The sequence below is a fragment of the Herpailurus yagouaroundi genome, unplaced genomic scaffold (genome assembly GCF_014898765.1).
Source record: "Herpailurus yagouaroundi ecotype Mexico unplaced genomic scaffold, PumYag 220, whole genome shotgun sequence".
Lineage (NCBI taxonomy): Eukaryota > Metazoa > Chordata > Mammalia > Carnivora > Felidae > Herpailurus > Herpailurus yagouaroundi.
This window is the reverse complement of record NW_024412451.1, coordinates 612297-640063: the sequence shown is the minus strand read 5'-3', so window position 1 is coordinate 640063 and position 27767 is coordinate 612297. Positions and strand designations below refer to the sequence as shown.

Here is a 27767-nt window from a genome sequence, read left to right as displayed (position 1 = left end):
CCCGCCAAAGTCATTCCAGTCTTTGTGTTGGAGAAAATTCTTATTTGGGACCCTAATAAATGAGAGGTGAAGGGAAACCGTTTGTATGGAAACCAGGAAGAGGGAGGTCTGAGAGCTGTCCACTCAGACCCTGTTACTCTGAACACCCCTTCAACAGCCCCGTCGCCTCTGGGCACTGGGCTCAGAGACCTACACTGGTTTTGCCTTATGTTCAAGTGAAAATGAGGGATTGAGAGAGGGAAGACTTATCAAGACCACATAGGTGGTAGACCAGAGCAAGAAGCCAAATCTCCTAACCAGTAATAGAGATTTTACTACATAAGCCTCATTTTATTGAAAAAAGTTCAGGGACCCCTGAAGGTGGCTCAGTCAGTTGAGCGTCCGGCTTCGGCTCAGGTCATGATCTCGGGGCTCCTGGGTTCGAGCCCCACGTCAGGCTGTGTGCTGACGGCTCAGAGCCTGGAGCCTGCTTCGGATTCTGTGTCTCCCTCTCTCTTTTCCTCCTCTGCTCACGCTGTCCCTCTCAAAAATAAACATTAAAAAGGAAAAATAAAAGTTCAACCTGTTTGACAACCGGACAGCTCCTAATGAAGAGCAATTATGTGTTAAGTAGTTGTTTCAGAGCGTGTTGCTCGTGGGCACCATCTTTGAGTGACCTCATACCCTGCAGAAAGGACTCAAGCCATCTTAGCCCAGCATGCTAGATCCCCTTTAATCCCCACGTAAAGGTTCATTCTCAAACTGCCTCCTCAAGAAGAGCTGCAACATCCTGAAAGTCATATCGAATAAGTGCTTAGAACAATTGGAGGATTTATCCTTGCCAAACCAGATAAAGATAAGGTTAAATCAAAAGGGACAGGAAGGGGGTGGGGGTGGGAGCGGACCCGGAGAGTGCCGGTTGACTCCAAGATTCAGCAGAGAAGAATGGCTCTGTGACTGTGGGATGATCACCCTTCCTCAATTGTGGTTCTTTTTCAGAGCTTCTAATGAAAACAAGACTCATTGTTCACCGTCACTCTGCTGAAACTCGATGGTCCTCAGTTGAACTACTGTCTTAAAAAGGGTGGCATGGGACGTCTGGGTGGCTCATTCGGTTAAGCTTCTGACTTTAGCTCGGGTCATGATCTCTCGATTTGTGGGTCCGAGCCCTGCGTTGAGCTCTGTGCTGACAGCTCAGAGCCCGGAGCCTGCTTTGGATTCTATGTCTCCCTCTCTCTCTGCCCCTCCCCTGCTCTTGCGCTCTCTCTCTCTCTCTCTCTCTCTCTGAAAAATAAATAAAAATTAAAACGGTGGACTAATCAAGCCCTTGTTGGATGCTGGGTTTTGAGTTAGGCAAAGTTTCTTTTTTTGGTGGGGGGCACAAGTGAGCAAGGGGCAGAGAGGAGGGAGAGAGAGAAGCGGGGCTCACTCGGGGCTTGTGTTTTTACCCGAAGCGGGGCTCAAGCTCATCCAGTGTGGGACTCCCAACTCACCAACTGTAAGATCACGATCTAAGCCAAAGTCCGATGCTTAACGACTGAGGCGCCCTGGGCAGGCAAAAGTTCTTGAACTTTAATGTTTATTAGGCAATTCCCCTAGAGATTGATTTTTTTAATGTTTATATTTGAGAGAAAGAGGGAGACACAATCCGAAGCGGGCTCCAGGCTCCAGGCTGTCAGTCAGCACAGAGCCCATGGGGCTCGAACTTGTGAACGATGAGATCATGACTCGCGCTGAAGCCAGACGCTCAACTGACTGAGCCACCCAGGCCCCCCGCCCCTAGAGATTCAGATCCAGCAAACGGGTGGATGAGATCCAGGAATCTGCATTTTAAGCACACCAATTCTGGGGTGCCTGGCTGGCTCAGTAGAGCATGTGACTTGTTAAGTTTATTCTGAGAGACAGAAAGCGCAGGGGGAGGGGCAGAGAGAGAATCCCAAGCAAGCTCTGTGCTGATAGAGCACAGAACTCCACGAACCGCATGATCACGACCTGAGCTGAAATCGAGCCGGACGCTTAACCAACTGAGCCACCCGGACACCCTGAGTGTGCAACTCTTGATCTCAGGGTTATAAGTTCAAGCACACATTGAGTGTAGAGATTACTTAAAAGTAAAATCTTTAAACGTAAATAAAAACAATTCTGATGCAGGCGACTTGCTGATCACTCTAATGATCCTGAATCGTCTGTTTTTAGTTGGATGTGGAAGGCTTGCCTATGCAGAAATGTTAAGGGAACAGAATGGTGGTCCTCTAGTGCCCGCTATGTTCCTGACAAGAGGCCCGAGTACGACTGTACAAGGGAGGGCATGTGGTGCCATCGGGCACATTCATGGGGCTGCAAGTGGATGCAAGTACAACTCTAAAGAGTGCTCTCAGGTGTGCTGTCTGTGCTCGTCACTGGATAGCCTGGGTGACAAGGAACTTAAGTCTGTATGGTTCTGACTGCACGACCCTACAGGAAGGGGCTGGACCAAATGACCTTCCTCTGTACCAACATCCCACTTCCCCATCCTTCCAGACTTACCTTGGGAACCGGGGAGGTGCTTTTTTATTCTTTCAGTCTTGCCCAAACGAGGCAGTGCTAATTAATACTTCTCGTCCAAGTGACCCAGCCCCTCTTCAATTCTTCCTTTCTCCTGTCTCCCCCATCCCCTACAGTTGAGTTTGCAGAATACCAGCATCCGTATGCCAAGCGTACATCAGAGGATGGAACAATGACAAGGTGACATGGTGCCAGTGAGAAAACCCAGTTGTTGACACCGTTTCTGATTTTCAGTGGTGAGGTCGTGGGGATCAGCCCGTGGCCTGGCCTGTGAAGCCGTTGTTCTTGCCAATTGACGTAGTCAAGCTGGGCACAAAAATTTGAGTGAATGAGTTCATGTCACTCTGAAGAAGAGCGTGCCCTGGACCACCAGACAACTTCGAAGTCGACTGTTTTGAAAGGGTCTTGCTGGTCCTCTGGGGATGGAAGTGGAGGAGGACTCACCGGTTTCCTGGCTTTCCCATAGTTCTCATCTATTGAAGACTGTGTGCTAGAGATCTGTCCTAAGCACTTATTACATCATCATCTCATTTAATTCCACAAACCCCACTGGGTAGGTATTGTCCCTACGTTACAGATGAGAACGACATCGAAGGTTATATATGAAAAGTCACATATCTATAAAATGGCAGAACTGAGAAACAAATCCAGACGTTTGAATTCATCCCAAATTCTGAGACTTAGGTCTTCTGATTTGTGAGAACCTGGCCTGGGCCCTCCTTCTGAAACATTTCCTGTTTGGACAGAAGTAAAGCCCTCCCCTCCATAGCACACATGTACCCACCACCCTTCCCAGAACACAGAGGAGGCCAAGGGAGAGCAGGCAGCGTTTCTCTCTGTACAGTTTTTACTTTTTTATTTTTTGATGTTGTTCAGATGAATGACACACTCAAGTTACAAAAATGGGGCCTTAAAAGAAGCACATTGTACAATGAACAAGCAGATTGGAGTTAAGAACACTGAAACGCTAACCCGCTACCACGAGAAGAGACAGGGTGGGGGGGACAGGATGGGGAGGGAGGGGCTACCAACACAGGGGTCAGACAGAACTGAAAGTGGGGCTAACTTGCTGAGAACGGATGAAAGGCAGGTCTCCTCCAGGGCCTACTCAATTTCCAGATGCCCTTCCTGGTCTCCCTTGCCCACTACTAGCCACCTCCACCCCTCCCCATTCCAACCTGGTCATCTGAATGAGTAGGTGAGAGACACCCACCCCAGAAAGGGCTGAGCCACTCAGATCTTTACAAGGTGGGTAGTCATCTTGCCCTATTCCAGGCTTGGATTTGGGAGCTGGTGGTGGCAGCAGTGGGATAAGAAGCCAGAAAGGAGCTAGCAGAGAGAGGAGTTGATCAAAGATCAGGCCCCTGCTTTTCCCCCAAAGACTCCTTGCCCCTTTCCCACCCCACCATGATCCAAAGGCCCTCTCTACAAGTGGAGAGAGGCCCCCAGTCACCCTGCAATTATGTAAATAAATAAATACTGAGCCCCTGGGCTTGGAGGACAGGCTGGGGGAGGGGCAGCAGGGATAGAGGAGAGGATGGGGAGGCAGTAGGGAGGGGTCACAGACATAGTAAATAGTTGTCTCCGTCCCAGCAACACTTCTCTCTAGATTTTGCTCTCCTTTTTGTGTTTGTTTAACAAGGAGCTAACATTTCAAGGACAAATACTTAAAAATATACATTATTTTTTCTTTTTTTTTCGCCTTTGTCATCGTCATCTTGCTTTGGAGACTGCTGAGGTCAAAGTTCAAACCGCACGCAGGAACTGCGGCTTGGAGTTTTTGTGTATTTTTTTTAATTTTTATTTTTTAATTTTTTTCACTTTTTTTTCCAACGTATAAAAAGGTAGCGGAGTTGTCTGTGGGTTTTTTTTTTTTTTTAAATGGTTAAATCTTTGGTTTGTTTCTTTTTTCTCTTGGAGGCCTTTATCTCTCGCACTTGCCTTTCCCACTCAGAGGCCAGTGGGGGCCCGCGTGTCTCAATCTTGCTCAGTCTGTCTCACTCTCTCTCTCTCACTCAGTTCCCCCTACCCTGGGCTAAAGGGAGAGAGAGGCACCCTGGGATTCGGGTGGGCCAGGAAATTAGTCAGGCCAAGAGGTCAGTCGCCTACTTGGCTAATCCCTTACCCTGTCTTCCCAGGGCAAGGGGCTTGGAGACCCTCTCTTGGCCCTCCCAAGGGAGAAGATGTCTGGGAAACTCATACCCTTCCCCCACCCCCACTCCTGATCTTAGCCTCAACTCATACAGGGTTTGGGTTCCCCATTTCCACCCACCCCCACTTATACCCCCAGCCCCTCCCTCCCATTTCCAGCCCCCACCCTCCCAGAAGAGAACAGAGAGAGGTGTTTTAGTTACTGGCATTTCTTTTTTTTCTTTGTCTTTTTTTTTTTTTTTTTGGCACAAAAGGCCCACCATTAGGGTAGACCCATTCTCTGTCCCTCCCTCAAGTAGGAGGTCAGGGCTGGGGAGGAGAGAAATTCAGAAGGCTCCCCCTTTCTCCAATCCACTCATCTTCCTCTCTTTCTAGCCCAGGCCCCTGGCCCCCCACCTCAGACATCTCACCTAGCCTAGAGCCTGGTTTGGGGTCTCCCTCCCCATCCTCCACATAAAGTCCCCCAGCCCCCCAACTCTCTCGCTCACACACAGACACACGGACACAGGCTCTGTACAGACCACAAAATAAAAACGATGAGATAGTTTTGTTTCCCGGAGTCGAGACAGGGGGTACTGGAGTGGAAGGGGCAGAGCGGGGTGGGGGGCATGAATTCCCCCATTACCTTCCCAACCCTGGCTCTCTCCAGCCCCCCAGCCCCTTGCCCTGGCTGGCCCCCAGCCAACGATATTTGGTTTCCTTTTTTTTAACATTAAAGTTCTATGAGGTATTTGGTGCCTTATCTCGAGTCCTCGGGGGAGGGGGGCCCAGGGGGGAGACCTGGGGCACACTTGCCCCTCCCTCCCTCCCACCCCCTTCCCAATATTTGGTTTCACAGCTGTAGTTAAAGCTTGGGATTTGGTTATTTTTCCCCTCCCAGGAATTTTCTTTTTTTCTTGTTTTTCTTTTCCCAGTTATGGGGGTTGGATGGGGAGGGTCCCCACCACCCCCGGCTGCACAGGGGTCCCTCCACCAGTGTCAGGGCATCGGCCCCATCCCTGCCCCCTGCTTCCTCCTCTCCTCTCTGCCCCACTCCCCCCACATCGGGGTGGGGGAGAGGTCCCAGGTGGCAGGACTTGATGGGGAGGAAGCAGGATGAAGTGGGTGGTGGGGGTTTTTTGTTTTTGTTTTTGTTTTTTTGGTCTAGAATCATAGTTTTTGTCTGAGTCATCTCCACCATGCCTTCCATGCTGCCTGTCTTCTCGGAGGGGTTTTTGGTCGTACTTCCTTTCACTTTGCTCTGCTCAAATGTCCTTCCTATCTGTTCAGGAGCCCTTGGCCCCCCTCTCCACCCTTGGGCTGGGGCCCAGGCCCTCTCGCCAGTCCCTTCTCTTCAGGAAATAAAAATGGACACACTCAGAGGTAGGGTAAGGGCAGGGAGTCGGTTCAGCGGAGAAGCTTACATTCCGGCGAGGACGGGTCGATGGCACGCCAGGCCCGGCGGTGCCAGGGCGGGAGGGGCGGCCACTCCGCCGCTGCCCAGACAAGGCACCCCGAGACCCCCGAAACAGCCGAGTCTCTGCCGTCTCCGTGGCCCAGCCCAACAGTTTCATCTCCCGGGTGGGAGAAGGGAGACAAGAAAGAAAGGGAGAACGCTGAGGCCTCGGGGCCCAGGGCGGCGTCCGCCTCTCCTCCGAGTGTCCAGCGGCACCCTCTGGCTCCCGTGTGCGCTGCCCGGCGGGGGCCAGGCCTCTGATTTCCATGGCTCGCGTCCTTCACAGCAACACTTTGGTTTGAGGAGAGACACAGCAAGGTGGGGATTGAGAGGGGTGAGAGGGAAGCGAAGGAAGAGGGAGAGAGGGAAGCAGAGAGAGAACAGACTGAAGAGAACAGAAAAAGAAATCAAAGGAGGAATCAAACCGCCCGAAAGTTTGTTCGTTTTCCTTCGTCCATTCTTTTTGCTTTCTCATTCCTTTCTTCCTGTTTGTTTGTTTGTTTGTTTGTTTTAAAGCTTTTTCAGTTGATTGGGGGGCAGGGAGCTTGGGGCTCTTCACCCCTGTCCCTGACCGCCCTCTCTCAGCCCTGCCCACCCGCTTCCATCCGCCCTGGCTGAGGGACAGGCCCTGCCCCAGCCTCCCCCTCCGGCTTTCCCGAAGACGACGTCCATGAGGTATTTGTGAAGAGAAAGAAGCGTCTGTCCTTCCATCCGCCTTGGGGACCAAGGGCCTGGACCACTGGCACAGGGACTTGGTTCCACCTCGCGGCTCCTTCTTCTTCTTGAAGAGTCCTCGTCTTCTTTCCCTTAAATATATATATATCTATAAATTCTTTTTTTTTCTAGTTTTAATTTATTGTTTGTTTGGTTTTTTTTGTTTTTTGTTTTTTTTTTTTTTTGGTTCAAAACTTTGTTGGCCTCCACAATAGCAGGAGGGCAAAAGTGGCTCCCAGCGATGTCTCTCCTCTGTCCGTCGAGATGTGTCCAGGGCTGGGCAAACAGGGGTCCAGCCAACACTCGAGGGAAGTCTTGTGGGAGTGGTGGCCACCACAGCGCCCTCTCGGATGGGGACCACAGATCATGGCACTGTCCCCGCCACATGGACCCTGATGGGGATGCCACCTCGAGGAACCCCACCACTGGGGTGCGTGCGTGTATATATGTGTGTGGGGGGGGGAGAGGAAGAGGCATCTGCCAGTATCAGAGGGGCACAGGGTGGGAAGAGCGAGGTGAGTTCTCTTTTTGGTTTCTGGTCAATGTCAAAGAACGTGAAGGATCCCACGGATAGGCACTGGAATATGAATTTTTTTTTTTTTTTTCAGGGAAACTGACAGACGAGGATGGAAAAAAAGACAACTTGAATGCCCTCACCTCATCCCCTCTTGCCTGAAGCTTCCACCTTCCCCTGGGCTGGGGAGGGGGGTAGATTCCAGAGCAGAGGAGGGTGACAGAGTTGAGGGGGGACATGTGAGAGCTAGAACTTCGCAAAACAGCCTAGCCCACCCTTCAAAGGGAAAAGGGGGGAGGTACAAGGGCTGAAAAGTCATCCCAGGCCTGCCCCTGAACTCTCCCCTGGCTGGGGGAGGGGAGGAGGTTAAAGCGAGACCCCCTGCCCAGGTGGGGAGAGTTGGGGGTCGAGGGAAAGGGGGGACACATGGTAGGGACACATTCTGTTGAGCGCAACGCTAAAAATTCTGTACATCCTTTGGATGAAGCTACTGAATATTTGGTGTAAGGTTGTTCAGGCCCTTTCTCTTTCACCTTCTGGAAAAGAACATTTGGCGGGTGGTTCTGGGCCCACCCCATCGGCCCCAGGCTGTGCCCCGTCTTCACTGGCCCAGGGCTGGGGGCTGGGGCTGGAGGCTGGCACATTCTCTTTTGCCTTCTCTGGCCCCCACTGGGGGAGGCAACGTTGGGGGTTGGCCCCACAGCCAGAGGCTCGGCGCGAGGTCCTCCCTGCAGAGGCTTCTCTGCCCCTGGCTGGGGTTCGTATTTGGTGTCGTAGCGGTGAGGGTGAGCACACTGAGGTCTGGCTCGCAACTGGTTTTTGGTTTGGTTTTGTTGGGGGATTTTTGGTTTTGGTTTTTGTTTTTCACCTCTGGTTCCTTTGGGGCAGCTGGTTTCTGTTGTGATCATTTTTGGTTTCTTTTTTGTTGGTTGGTTTCTTTCATTTTCTTTCCTTCTTTCTTTTTGTGTGTGTGTTTTGTTTGGGGTTTTTTTTTTTTTTTTGGTTAGTTGGGGTTTTTTGTTTTTGTTTTTGGTCTTTCCTCCCTTGTCACTCCTGTCCAAGGACCCTCCGCCCCACCACTGCTGGCCTCCTCGCCCTCTTCCCAGGCGGGGGACTGAGGTGGGGGTCAGAGGAGTAGGAGGGGAGGCAAGGTGGGCCCTCACTCGGGCTTGGACCCTGCCTCGGGGCCCCCGGGGCCTCCAGGGGTCTGTGCTGCCGCCTCACTGCAAGTGGAGGAGGAGGACGAGGACGAGGAGGAGGACGAGGAGAGGCCTGGAGACTTGCTGGAGATGGAGGCTGCCACGGCCGCAGCCGCTGCCGAGACCAGGCCCACGCCAGGCGGGGCGCTGAGCAGGGGCAGCCCAGCGTGGTTCAAGAAGAGCGGCGAGGTCACCAGGCCGGGGCTCCCCGGGGCCGCGCCGGCCGCCCCCAGCACCAGGTTCCCGCTGCCGTCAAGGCTGGTAAGGGGCAGGGTTCCACCAGAGGCCAGGGCTGGTGGGGAGAGAGAGAAGCTGGGCTGGGGGCGCCTTCTGGCATCCTGCCCGCAGCGTCCCCTGTCTTCCCATCTGCCCCACTGATCCCCATCAGCACCCCTCACACCTTCCCCAAAGGTGAGATGGGTATGAAGAGGCAAGCGATGCAGTGAGCAGGGGCAGGATGGCATGGCTGGAGCAGCAATGGGGGGGGGGGGGGGGGCCCGCGGCCCCAGGGGGCCAGGCTGGAGGCGATGGGAGTGACATGAGGCAGCACGCACCTTGGATAGTGGCCAAAGGGTTGTTGCTCATGAGGGCTGGACTCAGCCCGGAGCTCAACCCCACCATTGTGCTTCTGCAAGAGGCAAAGCAGAGGCGTTAGCAGGGGCAGGGACCCGCCGGGCGGCAGAACTGGGGCGCGGCTCCCACCCGGGAAGCAGCGGCGGCGACCCTGCTTCTCTCCCCACAGCCTCCCTAACTGCAGCCGTCCACTTACCCCGTGCTGGGGTTCAGGCCCGACAAGCCGATAGCCGAGTGGCTGCCTTGAGGGCTGGGATTTGTGCTGTTGGTGGTGGCCGGGGGTGGGGGAGTGACAGAGGGGATGGAATTGAGGGGGGGCGCGGCCCCGCCCCCGCCCCCACCCCCTCCGGCTGTCCGGCTGGGGTGGAGCGTCCCCACAGCTGAGGATAAGGTAGTAACTGCCAGAGAGAGACAGAGAGATGGAGACTTGAGCTTCCACTCGTCCTCCTCAGAGGACCCCGGGTCGACTCCGGCTCGTCTTGCGGCCCAGCTCGTATCTCCTCCGGAGGAACAGACAGGCCTCCCGCCCTCTCTGCCCACAGCCCCGGTGACAGCAACCGCTAATCGCAGTGTGAGCAGCTGCCATGCACTGAGCCGAGCCCTGTGCCCAGTGCGCTCACACGGTGCGAACCCCGCCCCGAACCTCAGCGCCGGCTCCCCCTCTCCGGCGGACCGAACCAGGCGCCCTGACGACCTCGCCCTGTGGCTCCCTCTGGGGGCCAGGCAGGGGGTTGCGGCTGTGCGCGCCGAGGAGGACGGGGCTGGGAGCCCAGACTCAGGTCAGACAGCCAAGGCAGTAATTTCCTGACTGTTATGCCCCACCTGTACCCTTGGACGAGTGCCTTTACCTCTCTGGTCTTCAGTTCCCTGATGTGGAAAATGGGCATAATAATAGAAGCTACTTCATTAAAAGGGTGTGAAGATAAAGTGAGTTAATATTCTTTCTAATGAGTTTAGATAGTGCCAGGCACACCCTTACTACTTTATAAACTTCCACTTATTATTTCTTAATGTGAGAAAAATCAATATGGCGTTGTTTTTTTTTTTTTATCCCTTTTTTACTTTATTTATTTCAGTAATCTCTACACTCAATGCGGGGCTTGATCTCACGACCCCAAGATCAAGAGCTACTCTACTGCCTGAGTCAGCCAGGCTCCCGTTACACATGCCCTGCCCCAGGAAGGCAGCAAGGGGGGCTTTATGCACAAGTAGCCGGGTGTATATGTATGTGTGTATTACACACACCCAAATACTTATACATACTCTTATATGTACATATTCACGTATATAGCTTTGTAGGTATTATACATTCACAATCATTTTATAAAAAACTGAGGCTCAGAGAGGTAAAGTCACTTCTGGAGTTCACATAGTTTAAAATGTCAGGAACAGAACCCAAGTTCAACTTTCAGCAACCCCAAGCTTTTCTCATAGGAAATCCTGGAGCAGATGAAAGCTGAACTGCTCCCGCAAGGAGGGGTAAGGTCACTCTCTCCCCTCTGTGCCCCCTGCCTCCCTCATCCCCAAGCTCAGCCTTGAGGCCCACAGGCACCCTAAGCCACTAGAAAAACCGGTGCCTGCACTGTGTCCTCCCAATGCCCCCTCACGGGCTTCTGCCCTCCCTGACCTGTTGTGCTCAGACTGCTGGAAGCTTGGGACAATGGCAAGGTCCCGGCGCCCCCTTGGGGTGTGACCTGGGGAGAGAGGAAAGAAGGCATGGTTAGGCCACTTTCCCAGCAGCCCCCATGATACTCTCTGACGGTAAGACCCCCGTTCATCTGCCCCCAGGCTGGGGAGAGAAGGGGCTTTGGGCACAATGCTATGCTTGTATTATGCCAAGTTCTTTCCATCATATCTATCTTAGCATCTTCCTAAGTGATCCTGAGCCACAGGGAGGAAATAATCATCAACTGAGAGTGTTCCCCCACCTCTCTTCTGACACCAACCAGTTGCAGGTCTGAAGTGCACGTGTGCACGTGTATGTGTGTGTGTGTGGGGGGGGGGGGTTATGATGACCAGGGGTGTCTCTGCATCAGAGTGTTGCGATGTCACATTGCCTTGATTTTCTGGAACCACCCAGCAGCCTCCTTCTTGGCCTCCGTGCCTCCAGTCTCATGCTTCCATCAGCTCTAGAAACCTCACTCTTAATGTGACCCTCTCCCTCCTCTGCTCAAAACTCTTCCTCAGCTCCTCACCGCCTAAGGTTCAAGTTCGAGCTCCTCAGCATGTTACTTGGGAGTCTGGCCCCCGCCTCTCCCCTACCCCTACTCATATACATATACATTCCCACTCCAACCACATTAAATTGCACTGGAGTTCCTCAGATTGGGCTCAGCACACCCAGGCTTCCAGGTCTTTTTGCACAGCAGCCCCTTGCCTGGGCTTCACGGGGCTGGCTACCTCTCCCTTGTCCTTTATAACTCAGCTCGGATGGTCCCTTCTTCCTCCATACCAGGGAGGGGTGGGATGCTCCTCTGGGCCCCTTGTTCCTCGCTGTAGTGTCGCAGCCCTTTCCACACTAGATGCAATGAAAGGGTGTCCCAGTGTGTCTGATCCCAAGTGGGTCTGCGTGCTGCGGTGGGCCTGAGTGTATACTCAGTATGTAATGCTGTCCCTGCCTGCCTCTGTGTGGTTGTGAACCTGTGTGTGTGGGAGTACCTCCATCCCCTACCTGGGATCCATCCCTGTGAGGCCCCGCCCTGTGATAACTGTTTTTGGCTACGTCGGTGTGTGTCTGTGGGTGCCTGCATCTCTCACATAAGACCGCAGTTCCTTGGAAACTGTGTCCCTGTGTGACTATGCTTTATCCATGTGACAGACGGTCCCCAAGGGTGAGTCTTCCTGCCTCCGTGCCAGGCACTGTGGACCACCAAGTAGGCCTGGCTTCACAGAAGCGCCTGCCTAGGGGCGGGGGTCTCCCAGAGCCTGCCAGAGCTTTATGCCCCCACCCCCTAGAAGCGTTCTCGGTACCAGATGGGGGCTGTAGCTGGCCGGCTTCCCCGGGCTGGGCAACATGGGGGCTGCGCTGCAGGGGTTGATGCGTTTTTCCTTCTGGCGCCGGTTGCAGAACCAGACGCGGATCACCTCCTTCTCCATGTGCAGCTGCTCCGCGATCAGCAGGATCTCCTCTGAGGTAGGCTTCTGGTTCTGCGGGCAGAAGGGCTCCGTTAACCGCAGGTCCGACCCCCTCCCTCCTCGGCCCCCATCCCCGCCGGCCGTCAGGGCCGCCCTGGAGGCCGGGGTCTCACCGCTAGAAAACTCTTCTCTAAGGCGAAGCGGACGTTTGTCTCAATGCTGGTCCTCTTCTTGCGTCTCCGGCCGGGGAGCCCGTCGAAACCCAGGCTGGGGCTGCTCAGCTGGTTGGGACTGGGCAGACTTGAGTCCACAGACATAGTCTCTGTGCCCGGGAGGAGACGGGGAGCATGAGAGGGCGCCTCCCGCGCGCACAGCCGGCCGCCCGCTCTGGGAGCCCCAGCGCAATCCCAACCTGCGTCATTGAGCCACTTCTCCAGGAGGGGCTTGAGTTTGCACATGTTCTTGAAGCTCAGGTTGAGGGCTTCGAAACGGGAGATGGTCGTCTGGCTAAAGTCGTTGCCGTAGAGCTTGCCCATGGCCAGGCCCACGTCACCCTGGCCCAGTGGGGCGGGAATGGGAAGGCGGTCAGGGCCAGACCTCTGGGCCACACCCTGGCCCCGCCCACCAGCCGACTTCGGCCTCTCGGCCCGCCCACCACCTGGCCACGCCCCCCGGCTCAGGAGTTGGGTAGCGGGTGCCCAAGAGAGGCGTGGCCCGTGCCTCACCCACCACCTGGCCAGGCCCAGTCACGCTCTGCCCATAGCCCGTCCTGCCCGGTGGCCCCAGACCTGCGTGAAGCCCAGCTTGATGCGGCGCTGCTTGAAGGTGCGGGCGAACTGCTCCAGCTCCTCCAGGTCACTGGGCTCCTCGGGGTGGGATGGTGGCTCCAAGCATTTGGGGGGCTGCGGGTGCGAGAGGTGCGGGTCGGGCAGCGTGGGGCGGGTCACGGCCTGGTGGGGTCGGCAGGAGGGTGGGATGCAGGGCCAAGGACCGGGATGGGGCTCAGCAACGGCTGCGCGGTTCCCCCTCCCTCCCTCCCTCCCTCCCTCCCTGCCGTCCAGCCTCTTCCTGCTCACTCTCCTCTACCTGTCCCCAGGAGGCTGATCCACACTCATTGTCAGTCCCCAGCAAAGAGACACTCTGCTTCTCCACTAGGGTCCTCTCACTGCCTGGAACTCTCTGCACATACCCCCACCCCCAGCCTGCAAACTCCCAGAAAGGAGCAGCCAGCTCCTTTAATAATAATCCTTCATGATTCTTTACGGATTTCAACGCTCCCTCCTACCCATTTTTTTTTTTTAACACCCCTTTCAAAAACTATGAACTATTTCAGGGCTTTTTCCCCCGGGGGTGGGGGGTGGGTGGGATGCGGGCCATGGTTTTATCCTTCTCTCAGGCAGGGAATCAAGCACTGTGCTACCGAATTCCAGGTAACTCAGGCAAGTTTCTTAAAATCTCCCTGGGCCTCCGTTTTCCCCTCTGCAGGATGGAAATAATTGTGGCTGCTCTACTGAACCCATGGGGTTATTGGGAGAATCCGGTTCAAGGTTGCAAATTAAGTGAAAGTATTTTTATTTTTACTTTTTTAAAGTGAAAGTATTTTTTAAAGTAGATGGGGAGGGTGACTGGGGGATTTACAAAGAAGCAACTGCTCTCTCTCTCTCTCTCTCTCTCTCTCTCTCTCTCTGGAATGCTTCATTTCCCTAAAAATAAAAGATCTGAAGCAGGTGGTGAGTGCAGCCACGTTGGTCACAAAAATCCTTGATCCATTACCTGAATGCTGGGGCCAGATGTGTTTTGGAATTCAGAAATTTTGCAGATTTTAGAAAGCCTACATGGGCACATATCAGAAATAAGGTGACCCCCCCATCAGGGTCAAGGCATCACCCCATAATTGAACACATTAACAGCCTCCAGCAAAGCAGGACTATCACACAGGAGGGAGGAAGGAAAGCCACACTCCTTGCCCCAGGTCTAGAGGGGTTTGGCAGCCAAATGACTTCTGGTCTCACATTACAAAAACAGCTTGGTTTTCCAAGCATTTTGGATTTCAGAATTGCAGCTCAGCCCTGTATTAGTCCCTACATTTGGGGGGCTTTCTGAAATTGTTCATATTTTTTGAAAGGACTGTTAAAAAAATGGGTAGGAGGGAGCGTTGAAATCCATAAAGAATCATGAAGGATTATTATTAAAGTCTAGAAGCCAGTCAGCAAACTGAAAGGCCAGGCCACAGCCTATTTTTTGTGTACTTAGGCACGTGTGCATTTTGGGACAGCAGGGGTCAGATCAAAATCATTCATCAGGTTTCTCAAAGGAGTCCATGTGTCTGAAAGGGCTAAGAGCCACTGGCCTGGCTGACTCCCCTCATTCTGTGGAGGAAGAAGCTGACCCAGACAGGGAGAGCAGCTTGACTGAGGTCCCGTAGCAAATCAGTGGCACAGCAGGGCTGGACCCCAGATCTCCTGACTCCTGTCCTGGCCCTGATAGTTGTGGGAAGGGTCAAAGGGAGAGGAGGCCCTCTCCTTCCCACCCCTGCTCACCCAGCCTGGCACACGTGGGGGGACATTCTCACCTGCGTGGGCAGCCCGGCCCGGGGCTGGGAGGTCAGAAGAGCTCCCTGGGTTTGCTGAGGTAGCTGGAAGAGATTTGGCGTCGGTAGCAGGCCTGGAGAGACAAGGGGAATGCACGGGGTGAGGGGGGAGGGAGAGTTTTGTGGAAACATCGTCAGGGACCCATCCTGGTGGGACCTTACCTGGCTGACTCTGCTGGGCCTGCGGCAGCAGGAACTGAGCGGGTGGCTGGAGGTGGTGACCCGGCACAAGCACCAGCTGCTGAAGCTGGAGGAGCTGCTGTATGTCCTGGCAGGGAGGGGGGTGGACAGAAAGACAGCCTGAGTCCCGGCCCGGCTCCATCTGCATGGCCTGCCCTGGCTCCGGGCAGCAGGCAGCGGGCAGTGGGCAGCGGGCAGCGAGGGATAGAACCTGGTCTCTGAATGGCGCCCCTGAGCTAAGGGCACCCAGGAGGCTTCCCCCAACCCCGTGGCTACCAGAGCATCCTATCTGGGCTGTCCCGGGAGGGCTCGCTCTTTATTTACCTTTTCTTTCTTGAAGAAATATTTGCCTTGTCTTACATTCCCACAGAACAAATAGCATCGTTTAAAAATGTAAATCAGACCAACTCTTCCCTCCTTTTTAAAACACTCAAGGCAAATGATAATCATGTCTGGAATTACCTTTAAAACACTCCAGCAAATAGTGAGTGAGTAAATTGGTTCAACCACTTTGGAAGACTCTTTGGTAATGTTATGGTTTGAATTGTGTCCTCCCCTCAGAAGATAGGTAGGAATCCTAACCCCCAGAACCCTGGAGGGGTTCACATATATGTGAACCACATATATTTGTCCTCCATGTATATTTGTCAGATAAACCAACACTGATGCTTCATAATTTATTCAACAACTTTTATGCGCAGTTGAAAATTATGTCACTTAGAGTGACATTATTTTGCCTTCGGGGAAACAGAGGGATGACTCATGCCCCTCAATTCCTCCCAGTGCTATTATTATTCCAAAGACCAATTTAATGTCCTAGGAAGTAAACAAGCTGAGGAAAAGGTCAAGATGATCAAGGTAGAACTAAGTCTTCAGGATGGGTCCTAATCCGATATGACAGGTATCTATAGGGTAAGGGGGAGTTTGGACACAGAGACAAACATGCACAGAGGGCAGGCACTGTGAAGAGACCCAGAGAGAAGACTGGCCAACCTGCCAACACACTAGCTTGGGACTCGGAGCTTCTAGAACTGTGGAATAATGTCTACGGTTTGTTGTTGTTGTTGTTGTTGTTTTTAAATAGGCTTCACGCCCAGTGTGGAGCCCAATGAGGGGCTTGGACTCACAACCCTGAGATCAAGACCTGAGCTGAGATCAAGACCTGAGCTGAGATCAAGAGTCCGATGCTTAACCCACGGAGCCACCCAGGCGCCCCTAAATTTCTGTTAAGACAGCCAGTTTGTAGTCATTTGGTAGGACAGCCCTAGCAGACAAATACTGGCACTGTTTATGAAAGCCGAGCCTACGCCTGCCTCATGACCCAGTGGTGCCACGCCAGGGTATAAGCCCCCATAAGTGCATATGTGTGCTCACCACAAGACATGTATCATAATGTTCACGGCAGAACCATCTGTAATAGCCAAAACCTGAAGAAAGCCCAAGTACCCATCAAGAATCGAATAGGTTGGGGCGCCTGGGTGGCTCAGTTGGCTAAACGTCTGGCTTCAGCTCAGGTCATGATCTCACTGCTTGTGGGTTCGAGCCCCACGTCGGGCTCTGTGCTGACAGCTCAGAGCCTGGAGCCTGCTTCGGATTCTGTGTCTCCCTCTCTCTCTGCCCCTCCCCTGCTCATGCTCTGTCTCTCTCTGTCTCTCAAAAAATAAATAAACGTTAAAAAAAAAGAATTGAATAGGTAAGTAAACTGATTCACTGGAACAACAACGAGAAGGGGCAGTCTACAATCTATAAGAACACACAGCACTATAAACTTCCCAAACATGATACGTGGAAGAAGTTAGACATGATAGAGAACATCCTGTATGGTTCCGTTTGCATGGTAGAAGTTTGGGAGGTGGAGGTTAGAAGGCATCCCAGGGGCTCCTGGGGAGCTGGCCATATACAGTTCTCAATCTGGGTGCGAGTTACATGGGTGTGCTCAGTTTGTGAGTGTCAGTGATCTGTGCACTTTTAGTATTTGTTATACTTCAATGAAAAAATTTCAAAACCTTATTATGCTTATTTATTTATTTTGAGAGAGAGAGAGAGCAAGCGAGCAAGGGAAGGGCAGAGAGAAAGGGAGAGAGAGAATCCCAAGCAGCTTCCACACTGTCCGCATGGAGCCCAGTGTGGGGCTCGAACTCACAAATTGTGAGATCGTGACCTGAGCCGAAACCAAGAGTTGGACACTTCACCAACTGAGCCACCCAGGTGCCCCCTTTTTTTAAGGGAAAGAGGGAGAGAAAAAAAAATCCAGCATCTCCACCAAAAAAGTGAGGAGATAGACGAAACAGGATTGGCAAAATGTTGATATCTATTGAGCTGGGTGAAGGTACATGCAGTTCCTTATATCATACTCCCTACTTTTAGGTTTGAACATTTCCAAAAGAAAAAGCAAGACCCCCTTACACACACATACACAACACTCCAATGGCTTCTTGTAGCCAGAACAATACAATAAAAACTATTCATCTGATCTCTATGGTCCTTAATACTGAAACCTGTCCTAGTCTTCCTACCTCAGGACCTTTGCACGTGCAAAGGTTCCCTCTGCCAGGCAGTTCTAGTTCTTATATTCCTGGACCCTTCTTGTCACTCAGGTCCTCATGTAAAATCACCTCTTCAGAGATATCCTCCTTGATCATCTAATCTAAACCAGCCACCACCATACCTCCTGTTACCTCCATTTCACCTCCTTTATAAGACTTATCACTATCTCAAGGTACCTCTTTTTCTGTTTACGCTTTCACAGTGCATCTCCCTCACTGGTAAGTCAGCTCCACGAGAGTGTGATCTTGATGGTTTTGGTCATCATTATAATCTCAGCATGTAGAATAGCATCTGGCACCCAGTAAGTACTCCACATATATTTGTCGAATGAACCAACACTGATGCTTCATAATTTATTCAACAACTTTTATGCGCAGTTGAAAATTATGTCACTTAGAGTGACATTATTTTGCCTTCGGGGAAACAGAGGGATGAGTCATGACCCTCAATTCCTCCCAATGCTATTATTATTCCAAAGACCAATTTAATGTCCTAGGAAGTAAACAAGCTGAGGAAAAACACAAGTAACTTGACACAAATGGGTTCATTTCTTCAACATATAAAGAGTGATTACAAATCAATAAGAAAATAACTAACAATCCAATAGTAATCTGGCCAACAGGTCTGGTGATTGCCCAGCAAATACAAAGTACATTCAATACAAATGAATGAAAAAATATTCAGATTCACTCACAAGAAGAGAAATATGGCTACAACTGCACTGAGATACTTTTTTTTTTTCCTCCTATCGGATCAACAAAGAGAACAGCAGCAGTGCATAACATGCTGTGTCGGGGTGTATGAGGAAGCAAACACTCTTAGGTGTCACTGGTGAGAAGATAATTTGGCAATGTCTGTCAGAATTACAAAGGCATATACCCTTTGACCCATTCCACTTCTAGGAATTTATCTTAGAGATACATTCACACTTGTGCAAAGTAATCTCTCTAGAAGGATATTCCTAGCGGCCTGCAGTGTTTTAGCAAAAGAGTGGAAACAAGCTGAATGCACAGCAGTGGGGAATAGGTAAATGAATTAGGGTGGATCTTTATGGTGCAATACTATGCATTCATGAAAAAGAAGGAGGACACTCTTTGTGTCCTGATATGGAACAGTCTCCAAGATGTCCTGTTGAGTGGAGAGCTCAAGAGGCATGACAGAGGGTATGATGTGCTGCTGTGTGTATGTGTGTGTGTGTGTGTGTGTGTGTATGTGTGTTTTAAAGTATATCTAGGTATTCCCTGGGTATGCGTAGACTATACCTGGAAAACTACACCAGAAACTGGCAAGACTGTAAATCCTTCCGTATCTCGAGTTTTGAACATTTACCTAGCCTACATAAAGAAATAAAGCTGTCCCACACCCACTGACCCAATTGAATAGTCACTTCTGCCCAACATCCCTGTTTCTCCAACCATTCCTGTTTCGACTGTTCGAGGCAGTTCCCTGTCTACTGCAAAGGCTTCTGCCTTCTCCGGGTGCTTCGGAAAGTGGACAGAGTACCCAAATGCTCCTGACCTCTTGCTTTGTCACTCTAGCTGCCAGTCATCTAAGAATTCGGCTTAAGGGGTTTGAAGTCCCAATACTCTGTCCTTTGAAACTGTCCATTCTGCCTTCTCTTCCAAGACTCCTCCACCTGATAACTCACGTGGCAGCCTCCCTTCCACATGAGGCCTGGCCCCCAAGTGAGTGAAGCTTGGGATTCAGCCCCTTCCCTTTACAAAGAACCCTTCCCAGTCCCCATACCTAATTTTGGTTTCATAATTTTGTCTTCTTTTTCTCTGAAAGGCCCTGTACACCTGGGTGGCTCAGCTGGTTGAGTGTCTGACTTCAGCTAAGGTCACGATCTCACAGTTTGTGGGTTCGAGCCCCATGTCGGGCTCTGTGCTGACAGCTCAGAGCCTAGAGCCTGCTTCAGATTCTGTGTCTCCCTCCCTCTGTCTGCCCCTACCCCACTTGAGCTCTGTGTCTCAAAAAAAAATAAACATTAAAAAAAAAATTAAGGCCCTGTAACTCATATAAACATCAGGCCCCACAAACTGAACCCACCCTGCTCTAAACTGCAATGCATTTGCTTATATACAGTTTTCCCTCTGCTACACTGAAACTCGAGAAGGCAGAGGCTATGTCTTAGTTTTCTTGCATCCCTGTCCCTCAACACAGTCTGGCAAGCCCCCATTAAATGCACACTGAACTGAATCCAAGAATAAAGCCAGAAATAAAGTCTTATTACCAGTGTTCTTCTGATTAGCTTGCTGATTGCAATATTTGTTAACTACTCTGTCTCCCTAGTGTGACTCAGTGAAAATCCCACTTTCTCCCCAGACGTCTAAAAGAGAGGTGTCTGCAGATTTCTTTCTGAATCAGCAGGGAGAAGAAAAGGGAGGGGGAAATGCACCCAATTTGCAAAAGGTCTCATGGTAAGAAGCCCAAATGAAAAACCCAAACACACCCCCATTCACTGTTACTCAGACCAGAAACTTAGGGATCAGTCCCGACACTCTCCGTCCCTTCCTCTCCACCATCCGATATACCTTCAAGTGCTAAAAGTTCTAAACTTTTTTGTGCTCTGAATTATTTGGTGTCTGACAAAACCTACTGGCTCCTTCTCAGAGTTAAAAAAAAAAAAATGCGTGAAACGGGGAGCCTGGATGGCTCAGTTGGTTAAGCGTCCGACTTCAGCTCAGATCATGATCTCGCGGTTCGTGGGTTTGAGCCCCGTGTTGGGCTCTGTGCTGACAGTCGAGAGCCTGGAGCCTGCTTCGGATTCTGTGTCTCCCTTCCTCTCTGCCCCTCCCTGGCTCACACCCTGTCTGTCTCTCAAAAATAAATATTAAAATTTTTAATTAAAAGTGCATAAAATGAAATACATAGGATTTCATAGGAAATCAACTGTATTGAAAAAATCATCAAACATTTTGAATAGATAATAATAATCTTTGGGTTTCTTTACAGCACATTAAATAACAAGGTCAAGCAGTACATCTGATGACTACTGTAATTTCAAAATGATGATGAACGAAAACAATTATTTTAAGGGATCTGTGACAAGTGTATCAAAATATCTTTGTATTCCATTTTCCAAATACTTATACAAAGTCCAAGTACTGCTAATGCTATTGTGGTCTGCTGTCTATATTCATAATAGAAGGAAATTCAACATTTGCAGTTAGAGGATAGAAAAAATTGAGACATAAGCTTTTCCCATCCAAGTTCACGGACTCCCTGGAATTCTATCCACAGCCCCCTCCAGGAGGTTCCTGTTCTGAAATGTTAATTGAACAATAAAGCTTCTACTGGTTTTTATCACATTTGAAACAATTCAACTCCTTGCCCTGACCCTGCATGACCCCGCCTTCCTTGTCTCTCACAACTCTCACTCCCTAACTCTAAGCCAGTCACACTAGTGTCCTTCCTGTTACTGAACCCAGAAGAGGTTCCCACCTCAGGGCCTTTGCACATGCTGTCCACCCCCCCCCTTCTTGATCTGCACATGACTGGCCCCTCTTCATCATTCAAGTCTCTGTAAAATGCCCCCTCCTGAGAGAAGCCTCCCTTCTCTACCTGCTTTGATGAGTCTTCCTCTCCTCAATGTCTATTACATCATACTCTTTTCCTTCCTTTATAGCAATTATCAGCTATGAGCAGGCACCAGCTTGGAGAGGGCACAGACTTGTCTGCCTTATTCCTCACTGCATTCTCCATGCAAAAAGGTGCCTGGGCATAGTGGATGTTCACTAAACATTTGCTGACTGAAGAAATTACAGAATGGGAGAAAGAGAGAAGATTCTGGGTGCTGTGCTGTCTCAGGACTGGGGTTAGCCAGTAGGAGGCCCCATTTCTCCACAATCTACAGGCAGTGAGCAATCTGAAGCCACTTGGGGGCGTGTTACGACCAAGTCAAGCTGGTAGAGAGGTTAGAGGAAGTGGAGAGAACCGGGGAAGGGCCCCTGGCCAAGATACTTAGTGGCTCTGTCCCTAACCTGTGAGAAAAACTAGCACACCCCGCCAACGCTGAAAAGGGAAGAGATGGTTTCTTGGGTTTCTTGTTCATCACTGCGTTCTGATCACCTCCACCCTAGTACAGGCACCCAGCAGGCCATCAGTGAATTTCCAATGAGTGAATGAGTAAAACCTAGGACAGACCGGTGGAGTCTCAGAGCAGACTGGCTGCGTTTTGACGCACTGAGATCTTGGCCACAGTTGGGCAGAAAGACTGACAGTTTACGTGACTCACGGGTGAACCGGAGGGCAATTGTCCATTTTCCCGTTTGGACTCAATTCCACCTGGGGGTGGAGGGAGGTGGAGAGAAAACCTTTAAAAGGAACTGGGCCGCGTGGGCCCAGGTGCAGCGCCTCACTCCAGCGCACAGGGCAGACTCCCCATCCCCCAACTGCAGGCCCCCACACATGCTCTGGCAGCCACCCAGCCTGGGATGCTGTCTGCGTTTCACTCAGCAGTCACCCCTGAGATGGCAAACCATGGCCAGTTCTGGACACCCCATTCCAAGACATGGACAGCTGTCAAGTCCATAGCAGGGAGGACAGGAAGGGGGTGTCTGGGGACCACGTAAACTACATTATCATCAGTCGTGTTCAGTATGAGGATGGGCTTCCCGACCCTCTGAGCCATGTCAGGGCACCCGGTGGTGGAGTGGGCTGCGTGGGAAGGCAGAGAACACCTGTTCTGGGAGCCACTGGGGAGAAACTGCACCCCCACTTGCCCGGAACTGTGCCACGGGAGCTCCCACATCGGGTGGGAGGGAAGTCAGAGGGGTGCAAGGGTCCCTGCCGGCTGGGAACCTGAGGGTTCTGAGTCTCAGCCCTGTTGCCTGCTTCTAGCTGTGTGACTCGGGGAAGCCAGCTCTTTCTTCTGGGCCTCGGCCTCCTTAACTATATAGGGGGACAGTGCACAGGCCTGGAAACCTGACTGTCCTTCACACACTGTGGGACCCTGGGCACCCCTTCCCCTGTTTAAGTCTCAGTTACCCCACGGGGCTCTTAAAGGAATTCAGTGTGACAATGCACATAGCGTGTTTAGCCCGATCTCTGTTCACTGAAGTGGGCCTGCGTAAATGGTAGTCATTATTACTGAGTCACACCTTTCTCAGGGCCTCGGTTTTCTCATCTACAAAATGGGGTTAATAATGTCTAACTGTTTACAGGATTGCTCTGAGGCCCGAGTAATATTAGCATCTGCAAGGTGTCTGGGAAATCACAACACGCTCCCCGAGCACAAGCGTTTGCTAGCCCTGCACCCCCATGTCACTCCCCCCACGTCACCCCACCGGATCATGAACTCTCAAGGGCAGGAAGCCCCATCCTCTGCCCGGCAGCTGTGAGCTGTCCACACCCAGCCTCTCCACTGAGCTTCAGCTTCAGATGTCCGTCTGCCTATCTGATGTCTCCACGTGGATGATTAATAGACTCTTTATACCCTGCTGTGTCCAAAGGGAAACTCCTGGATCCCTACTCCAGCCCTCCAAATCATACTGTGCCTCCCCTGTCTTCCCCAACTCAGGAAGCTCCCTCACCACCATCTGATTGCTGAAGCCCAAATCCTAGGAGTCATCCTTCATCTATCCTATCCGTATAAAATAGCATCCCAGACCCCCATCATCACCCTCATCTCCCACCTGCATCGCTGCAAGGATTTCCCACTGGGCCCCTCGCTTCTACTCTGGTCCCCCACAGTCCATTCTCCCCGTGGCAGCCAGAGGGAGCTGTGGAGAGGGTCAGTGGGGTCATTGCCACCCACCTGCTTAAAACCCCCAACAGCTTCCCGTCAATGTTTCCCTGGTAAACATTCCAAACTCCTTGATCTGCCCTACACGGCCCTGCAAAACCTGGTCCCGCCTGCCTCCCCCTCGCCGCTTAACTTGTCCTCCACTCACTTGCTCTGCTCTAGCCATACCACTTTCCTCTGTGCCCTGATGTCAAGCTGCTTTCCACCTCAGGACCTTTGTATTTGCTGTTGCCTTTCCCCAAGTTCTCCCCATGGCTTCTTCATGACTGACTCATTCAGACCTCAGCTTTCAAAGGCCACCCTGTCAGTGAAACTTTCCCTGGCCACCCCATTAAGAGTGGCCTCCTGGGGCGCCCGGGAGGCTCAGTCGGTTAGGCGTCCGACTTCAGCTCAGGTCATGATCTCGCGGTCCGTGAGTTCGAGCCCCGCGTGGGGCTCTGTGCTGACAGCTCAGAGCCTGGAGCCTGTTTCGGATTCTGTGTCTCCCTCTCTCTGACCCTCCCCCATTCATGCTCTGTCTCTCTGTCTCAAAAATAAATAAACATTAAAAAAAAAAAAAGAGTGGCCTCCTCCCTCTCTGACACCAGCCCACTTCATTTTCTTTAGTACGCTTCCTCTAAAATGGTCTTGTTTTGCTCGTTTGTTTACCTGTTTACTCTCTGCTCCCTACTAGAACATAAGGTCCTCAAGGGCAGCCACTGCTGCCTTGTTCACAGCTGTCCCCTTGGGGCCACAAACGGGCGCCTGGCATACACAAGGTGCTTAATAAGTGCTGGATGAATGCGTGAATGACTGTCATTCCAGGCACTTCCCTACAGGAAGCCCTAAAGTTTGGAGGGAAGGGATATGGACAGAGGTGGCCTGTCTCTAGTGTGGGATTCTCTGTGTGCCCCCGTCCCCCAAAGGTTGGCCCTGCCACGTGGAGCCCAGGAAGTCCCAGAGATTGGGGCGGGACACCAAAAAGCTGAGACCCATCTGACGGGGAGAAGAAACACCTACATGCACATTGTGTGTTACATCCCGTGCTGCGTCCTGTTAAAATTCCAGGATAGATGAGCAACAGCAGACCCCAACCAGTTGTGGAGTGACTGGTACGCCTCGGCCCAGCTCCTGGCCGCCAGGGGCCTGTGGGTACACTGACGACACGCCTCCGGGTTTGGCTGCCCTGGCACCTGCTGCCCCTTCTCCAAGCCTCAGGAGCCATCTCTTCCTCTTGGGGACTGGCCCTCCCCCATTCTCAGGTCACATGGCCCAAGTGGGCTGACCCTACCTCCTTGGGGGGCAGTGGCTGAGGACACTAACTCAACCCTGGTCGGTGGGAACAAGTCTAAAAGTGCCGGCACCCATTCTGCCTGCCTCAGAATGAAAAAAGAGACAGAGTTTGGGGCTGGGCCTCTTCAGTGATCTGAGCCAAATATCCCCTTCTACGTCTTCAGCCACCTGGAGGGGAGTCTGGTCTAGCTGACACCCCTCCTAGCTCATCCTGCGCTGTCTTCCACTGCCGGCCCCCCCCCCCCCCGCCCCGCCCCCCCCCGCCCTTACTCTCTCATTTTACCTTCCATGCCTGAAACAGCTTTCTCCACTACGTATACCTGGTAAACTCCTACTTGTCCGGGCTCAGGTCAGGCACCACCTCCTCCAAGAAGCCTTCTCTGATTCCCTCAGGCACAGGTCACCTGTCTTTTCCCACACTCCCACCACACCCAGTCGGTTTCTCTGGGAAACCTTTGTTCAGTAGGGCCTGCTAGCCTAAAAGATCTTGTCGAGCTTTATTTGCCATAGTCATATTATGAAAATAGGGATTTTTTTATTCCCTTCCAAATACAAAATGATGTTTTAACAGTTAATGTAAATTTTCAATCAATGTCTACCCCTACCCCAGACAGTCTGAATTACTCCCCTGGAGAGATGTCTTCCCTACCCTTGATTGAAAAGCTGCAGCAAAACATCCCTCATTGATTCAGTAAACATCCAGGTGGCCCCTTTGGTGGAAAGCATCATGCTGAGCACTGGACACACAAATTATAAAAGTGTGTTATAATTGTCCCTTTCTCTGTACTAGCTAGGAAAATGCAGGGAAGATTCCTGCCAAACTGTTTAACTGACACTACTTTGGAAGCTGGTGTTACAGGGACGGATGGGGGACTTTCCCTTAGTACATTATGTAATTTTAAAGTGATAGGGTTAGGGGTGTTTTTTACTTTCTTAGCATTTTTCAAGTAAAACATTTCTTAGTGGTTCATTGGTGTGTGTTTCCCTACAAGACTGGGAGCCTTTAGGGGGCAAGGAAGGGTCTGAGTCACTTCTAAGTCTTTAGCTTCCCGCCAGGGCCTGACACACAGGGGGCTAGGAAATGTCTGTGAAATGACCATAGGACAGAGCTGAGCAGTCATGGGAAGTAGAATTGGCAGGCCCAAGAGACATAGACTGAGGAGAGGGGTCAAGCCCAGGGGTGGAATGGCTGTGGATGCAGGGAGGCAGTAACACAGGAGGAATGTGGTACCCACGTTCCGGGTTGTTCCTGGTCGGCATGGTGCCTGGAACTGGGGATAAACATTCGTCTGTTGGGGAAATGAGGTCACAGGGTGACAGAACTCCCAGAAAACAAACTCTTGGTCCTGGCTTTGCAATTGCAGACAACAGGACTGAGCAGATCAGAGCTGGGGAGGGAGGAGCCAGAGGAAGGGGTTGGCAGGACGGTTAGAGGAGGCGTCCTTGAGAATCAGAGACTGGGCGGAACAGCAGGTGGCAGAGGACTAGCTTGCTACAGCCTGGGTCGCTGGGTCCTTGGGTCGCAGGGAACTTGGGGGAGGTGGTTCTAGGAGTTTACAAACAGAAGGAATGCCTCCTGCTCCCAAGGGGGAATGGCTTGGCCGGTTTGCACTGGGTGGCTCTCTCCCTCCCCCTCCCTGTGGCCTTTGTTCCTTCCACAGATATTTCCTCAGGCATCTTCAGACACAGCACTGGTGATTAGGGCCAGAAGGAGAGGAAAGGGCTGGGGACCCTCAGAGGAGGCAGGAGGCAGGAGGCAGGAGATTATAAACCAGCTGGAGGGAGGAAAGTCATGGAAAACTTCCTGGAGGTGTGGACTCCCAAGCTGAGGCTTAAAGGCTGAAGAGGAGCTGTCCAGGTAAAGAGAGGGAGTTGACTTCCAGGTAGAAAGGAGAACAGAGCAGGGGCACTGATACTTGAGACCCAGTGAGGAGCCCCAAGCCTTGGTGTTGCTCCGTGAAGAACTAACTGCATGTGCTGTGAGGCAACCTCCTGCTGCTGGGGTCTCTGGTGGCCAGAGTGGGAAAGCTGGGGACAATAGCTAAAGGCAGCGGCCCTGCGTCCTATGGTTAGAGCCCTGGACTCCCAGGCCTGGCTGCAGGGCTATCCTGCCCCTTGTGCTCACCGGGTGACCTCGGCCAGGATGAGGATTTGTGGATTCAAGGAGGTCACCGTTAGTACAGCACCTGCCAGACTCTAGTTACAGTCACCATGGCGAGCCAGCCATTGTGAGGCTAAGTTTGGAAGAGCCGTCACAGGGCAGCGGGCACAGATTGCTGTGTGTGTCTCTACAGAACCAGGCCCGGAGGCAGGAAGCCCTAAGAAGGCAGATACCAGCTCAGCGTTAAGGACGGTCTCACATGGAAGCGTTGGTAAGTAGTGGAACGGGCCTGCTGGAAGCTGAACTCTGTCAAGGGAACAACCTTATGGGTACTGGACACCTCTGTGTAGACAGCATCTGGCCCTGGGGTTTCATGGGAAGGGGTGGGTAGAGAGAAAGAAAAGCAACCCAAGGAGCAGCCATTGTGGGAAACACAGGGCTGAGGGAAGTCAAACAAGGTTCCTTGCTGCAGGACTTCTCAGGACCTTCACTGCCCTGGAACACGGGCTACAGACTCAAATGTTTACAGAACCCAGGCAGACAGCACAAATGGGTGACAGGGGCAAGTGTGAATGGGGTGGAGAGTGCAGGCCTGTCAGGAGGGGAAGCCTGCTCAACTCCTACTCTGTTCTGCCGACTATCCTTATGGGAAATTTTTTGGCCACTATCATGGGTTGAATCAGGGCTCTCCAAAAGATACGTCAGAAGTCCTAACTCCCAGTGCCAGTAAATGACCGTATTCGGAAACACAGTCTTTGCAGATGTAATCAAAGTAAATGAGGTCATTGGGCCCTAATCCAGTGATCGGTGGGAAGTGTGAACACAGAGACAGACGTGCACAGAGAGAAGGTGGCCATATGACCATGGAGGCAGAGATTGGAGCGATCCAGCTATGAGAACACCAAGGATTTCTGGTACCTCCAGAAGCTAGAGGAAGCAAAGAGGGGTTCTCCCTAGAGCCACCCAGTTTGTGGGGCTTTGTCATGACAGCCGCAGGAAACAAATACAGCCACTAACTCATGATTCAGTGTGTACCCAAAGTCTCCAGAATGGCCAGAGAGGACACAGCATTCCCTGACCCAGTGGCCACAGGCCCCCGTTCTGAGAGTCTCTCACTGGATCCTCCAGGGCACACATTTTCGGGCAC

The 27767-nt window shown here is 52.0% G+C and overlaps 1 protein-coding gene and 1 long non-coding RNA gene across 13 annotated transcripts in view; one reads left to right on the top strand and one right to left on the bottom strand.

Moving 5' to 3' along the window:
- Positions 1–5787: 5787 nt before the first annotated feature.
- Positions 5788–27767, bottom strand: part of POU2F2 (POU class 2 homeobox 2) — a 77160-nt gene continuing 55180 nt past the window's right edge. For 6 of the 12 annotated variants that reach the window (XM_040457210.1, XM_040457211.1, XM_040457208.1 and 3 more), the window contains 10 exons: positions 14937–15042; positions 14757–14848; positions 12973–13134; positions 12597–12738; positions 12358–12506; positions 12080–12256; positions 10737–10803; positions 9306–9507; positions 9091–9164; positions 5788–8828 (listed from right to left, as the gene is read on the bottom strand). In XM_040457210.1, the coding sequence (XP_040313144.1) occupies positions 8497–8828; positions 9091–9164; positions 9306–9507; positions 10737–10803; positions 12080–12256; positions 12358–12506; positions 12597–12738; positions 12973–13134; positions 14757–14848; positions 14937–15042 (1503 nt within the window). In that variant the 3' untranslated portion in view covers positions 5788–8496. The remainder of the gene's footprint in view (positions 8829–9090; positions 9165–9305; positions 9508–10736; positions 10804–12079; positions 12257–12357; positions 12507–12596; positions 12739–12972; positions 13135–14756; positions 14849–14936; positions 15043–27767) is intronic. The other 6 variants (XM_040457209.1, XM_040457215.1, XM_040457216.1 and 3 more) reach the window with 5 other exon arrangements.
- LOC121018517 (uncharacterized) lies at positions 24793–27643 on the top strand. Its single transcript, XR_005785210.1, has 2 exons — positions 24793–26891; positions 27382–27643. It is a non-coding gene; the product is annotated as an uncharacterized LOC121018517 (long non-coding RNA).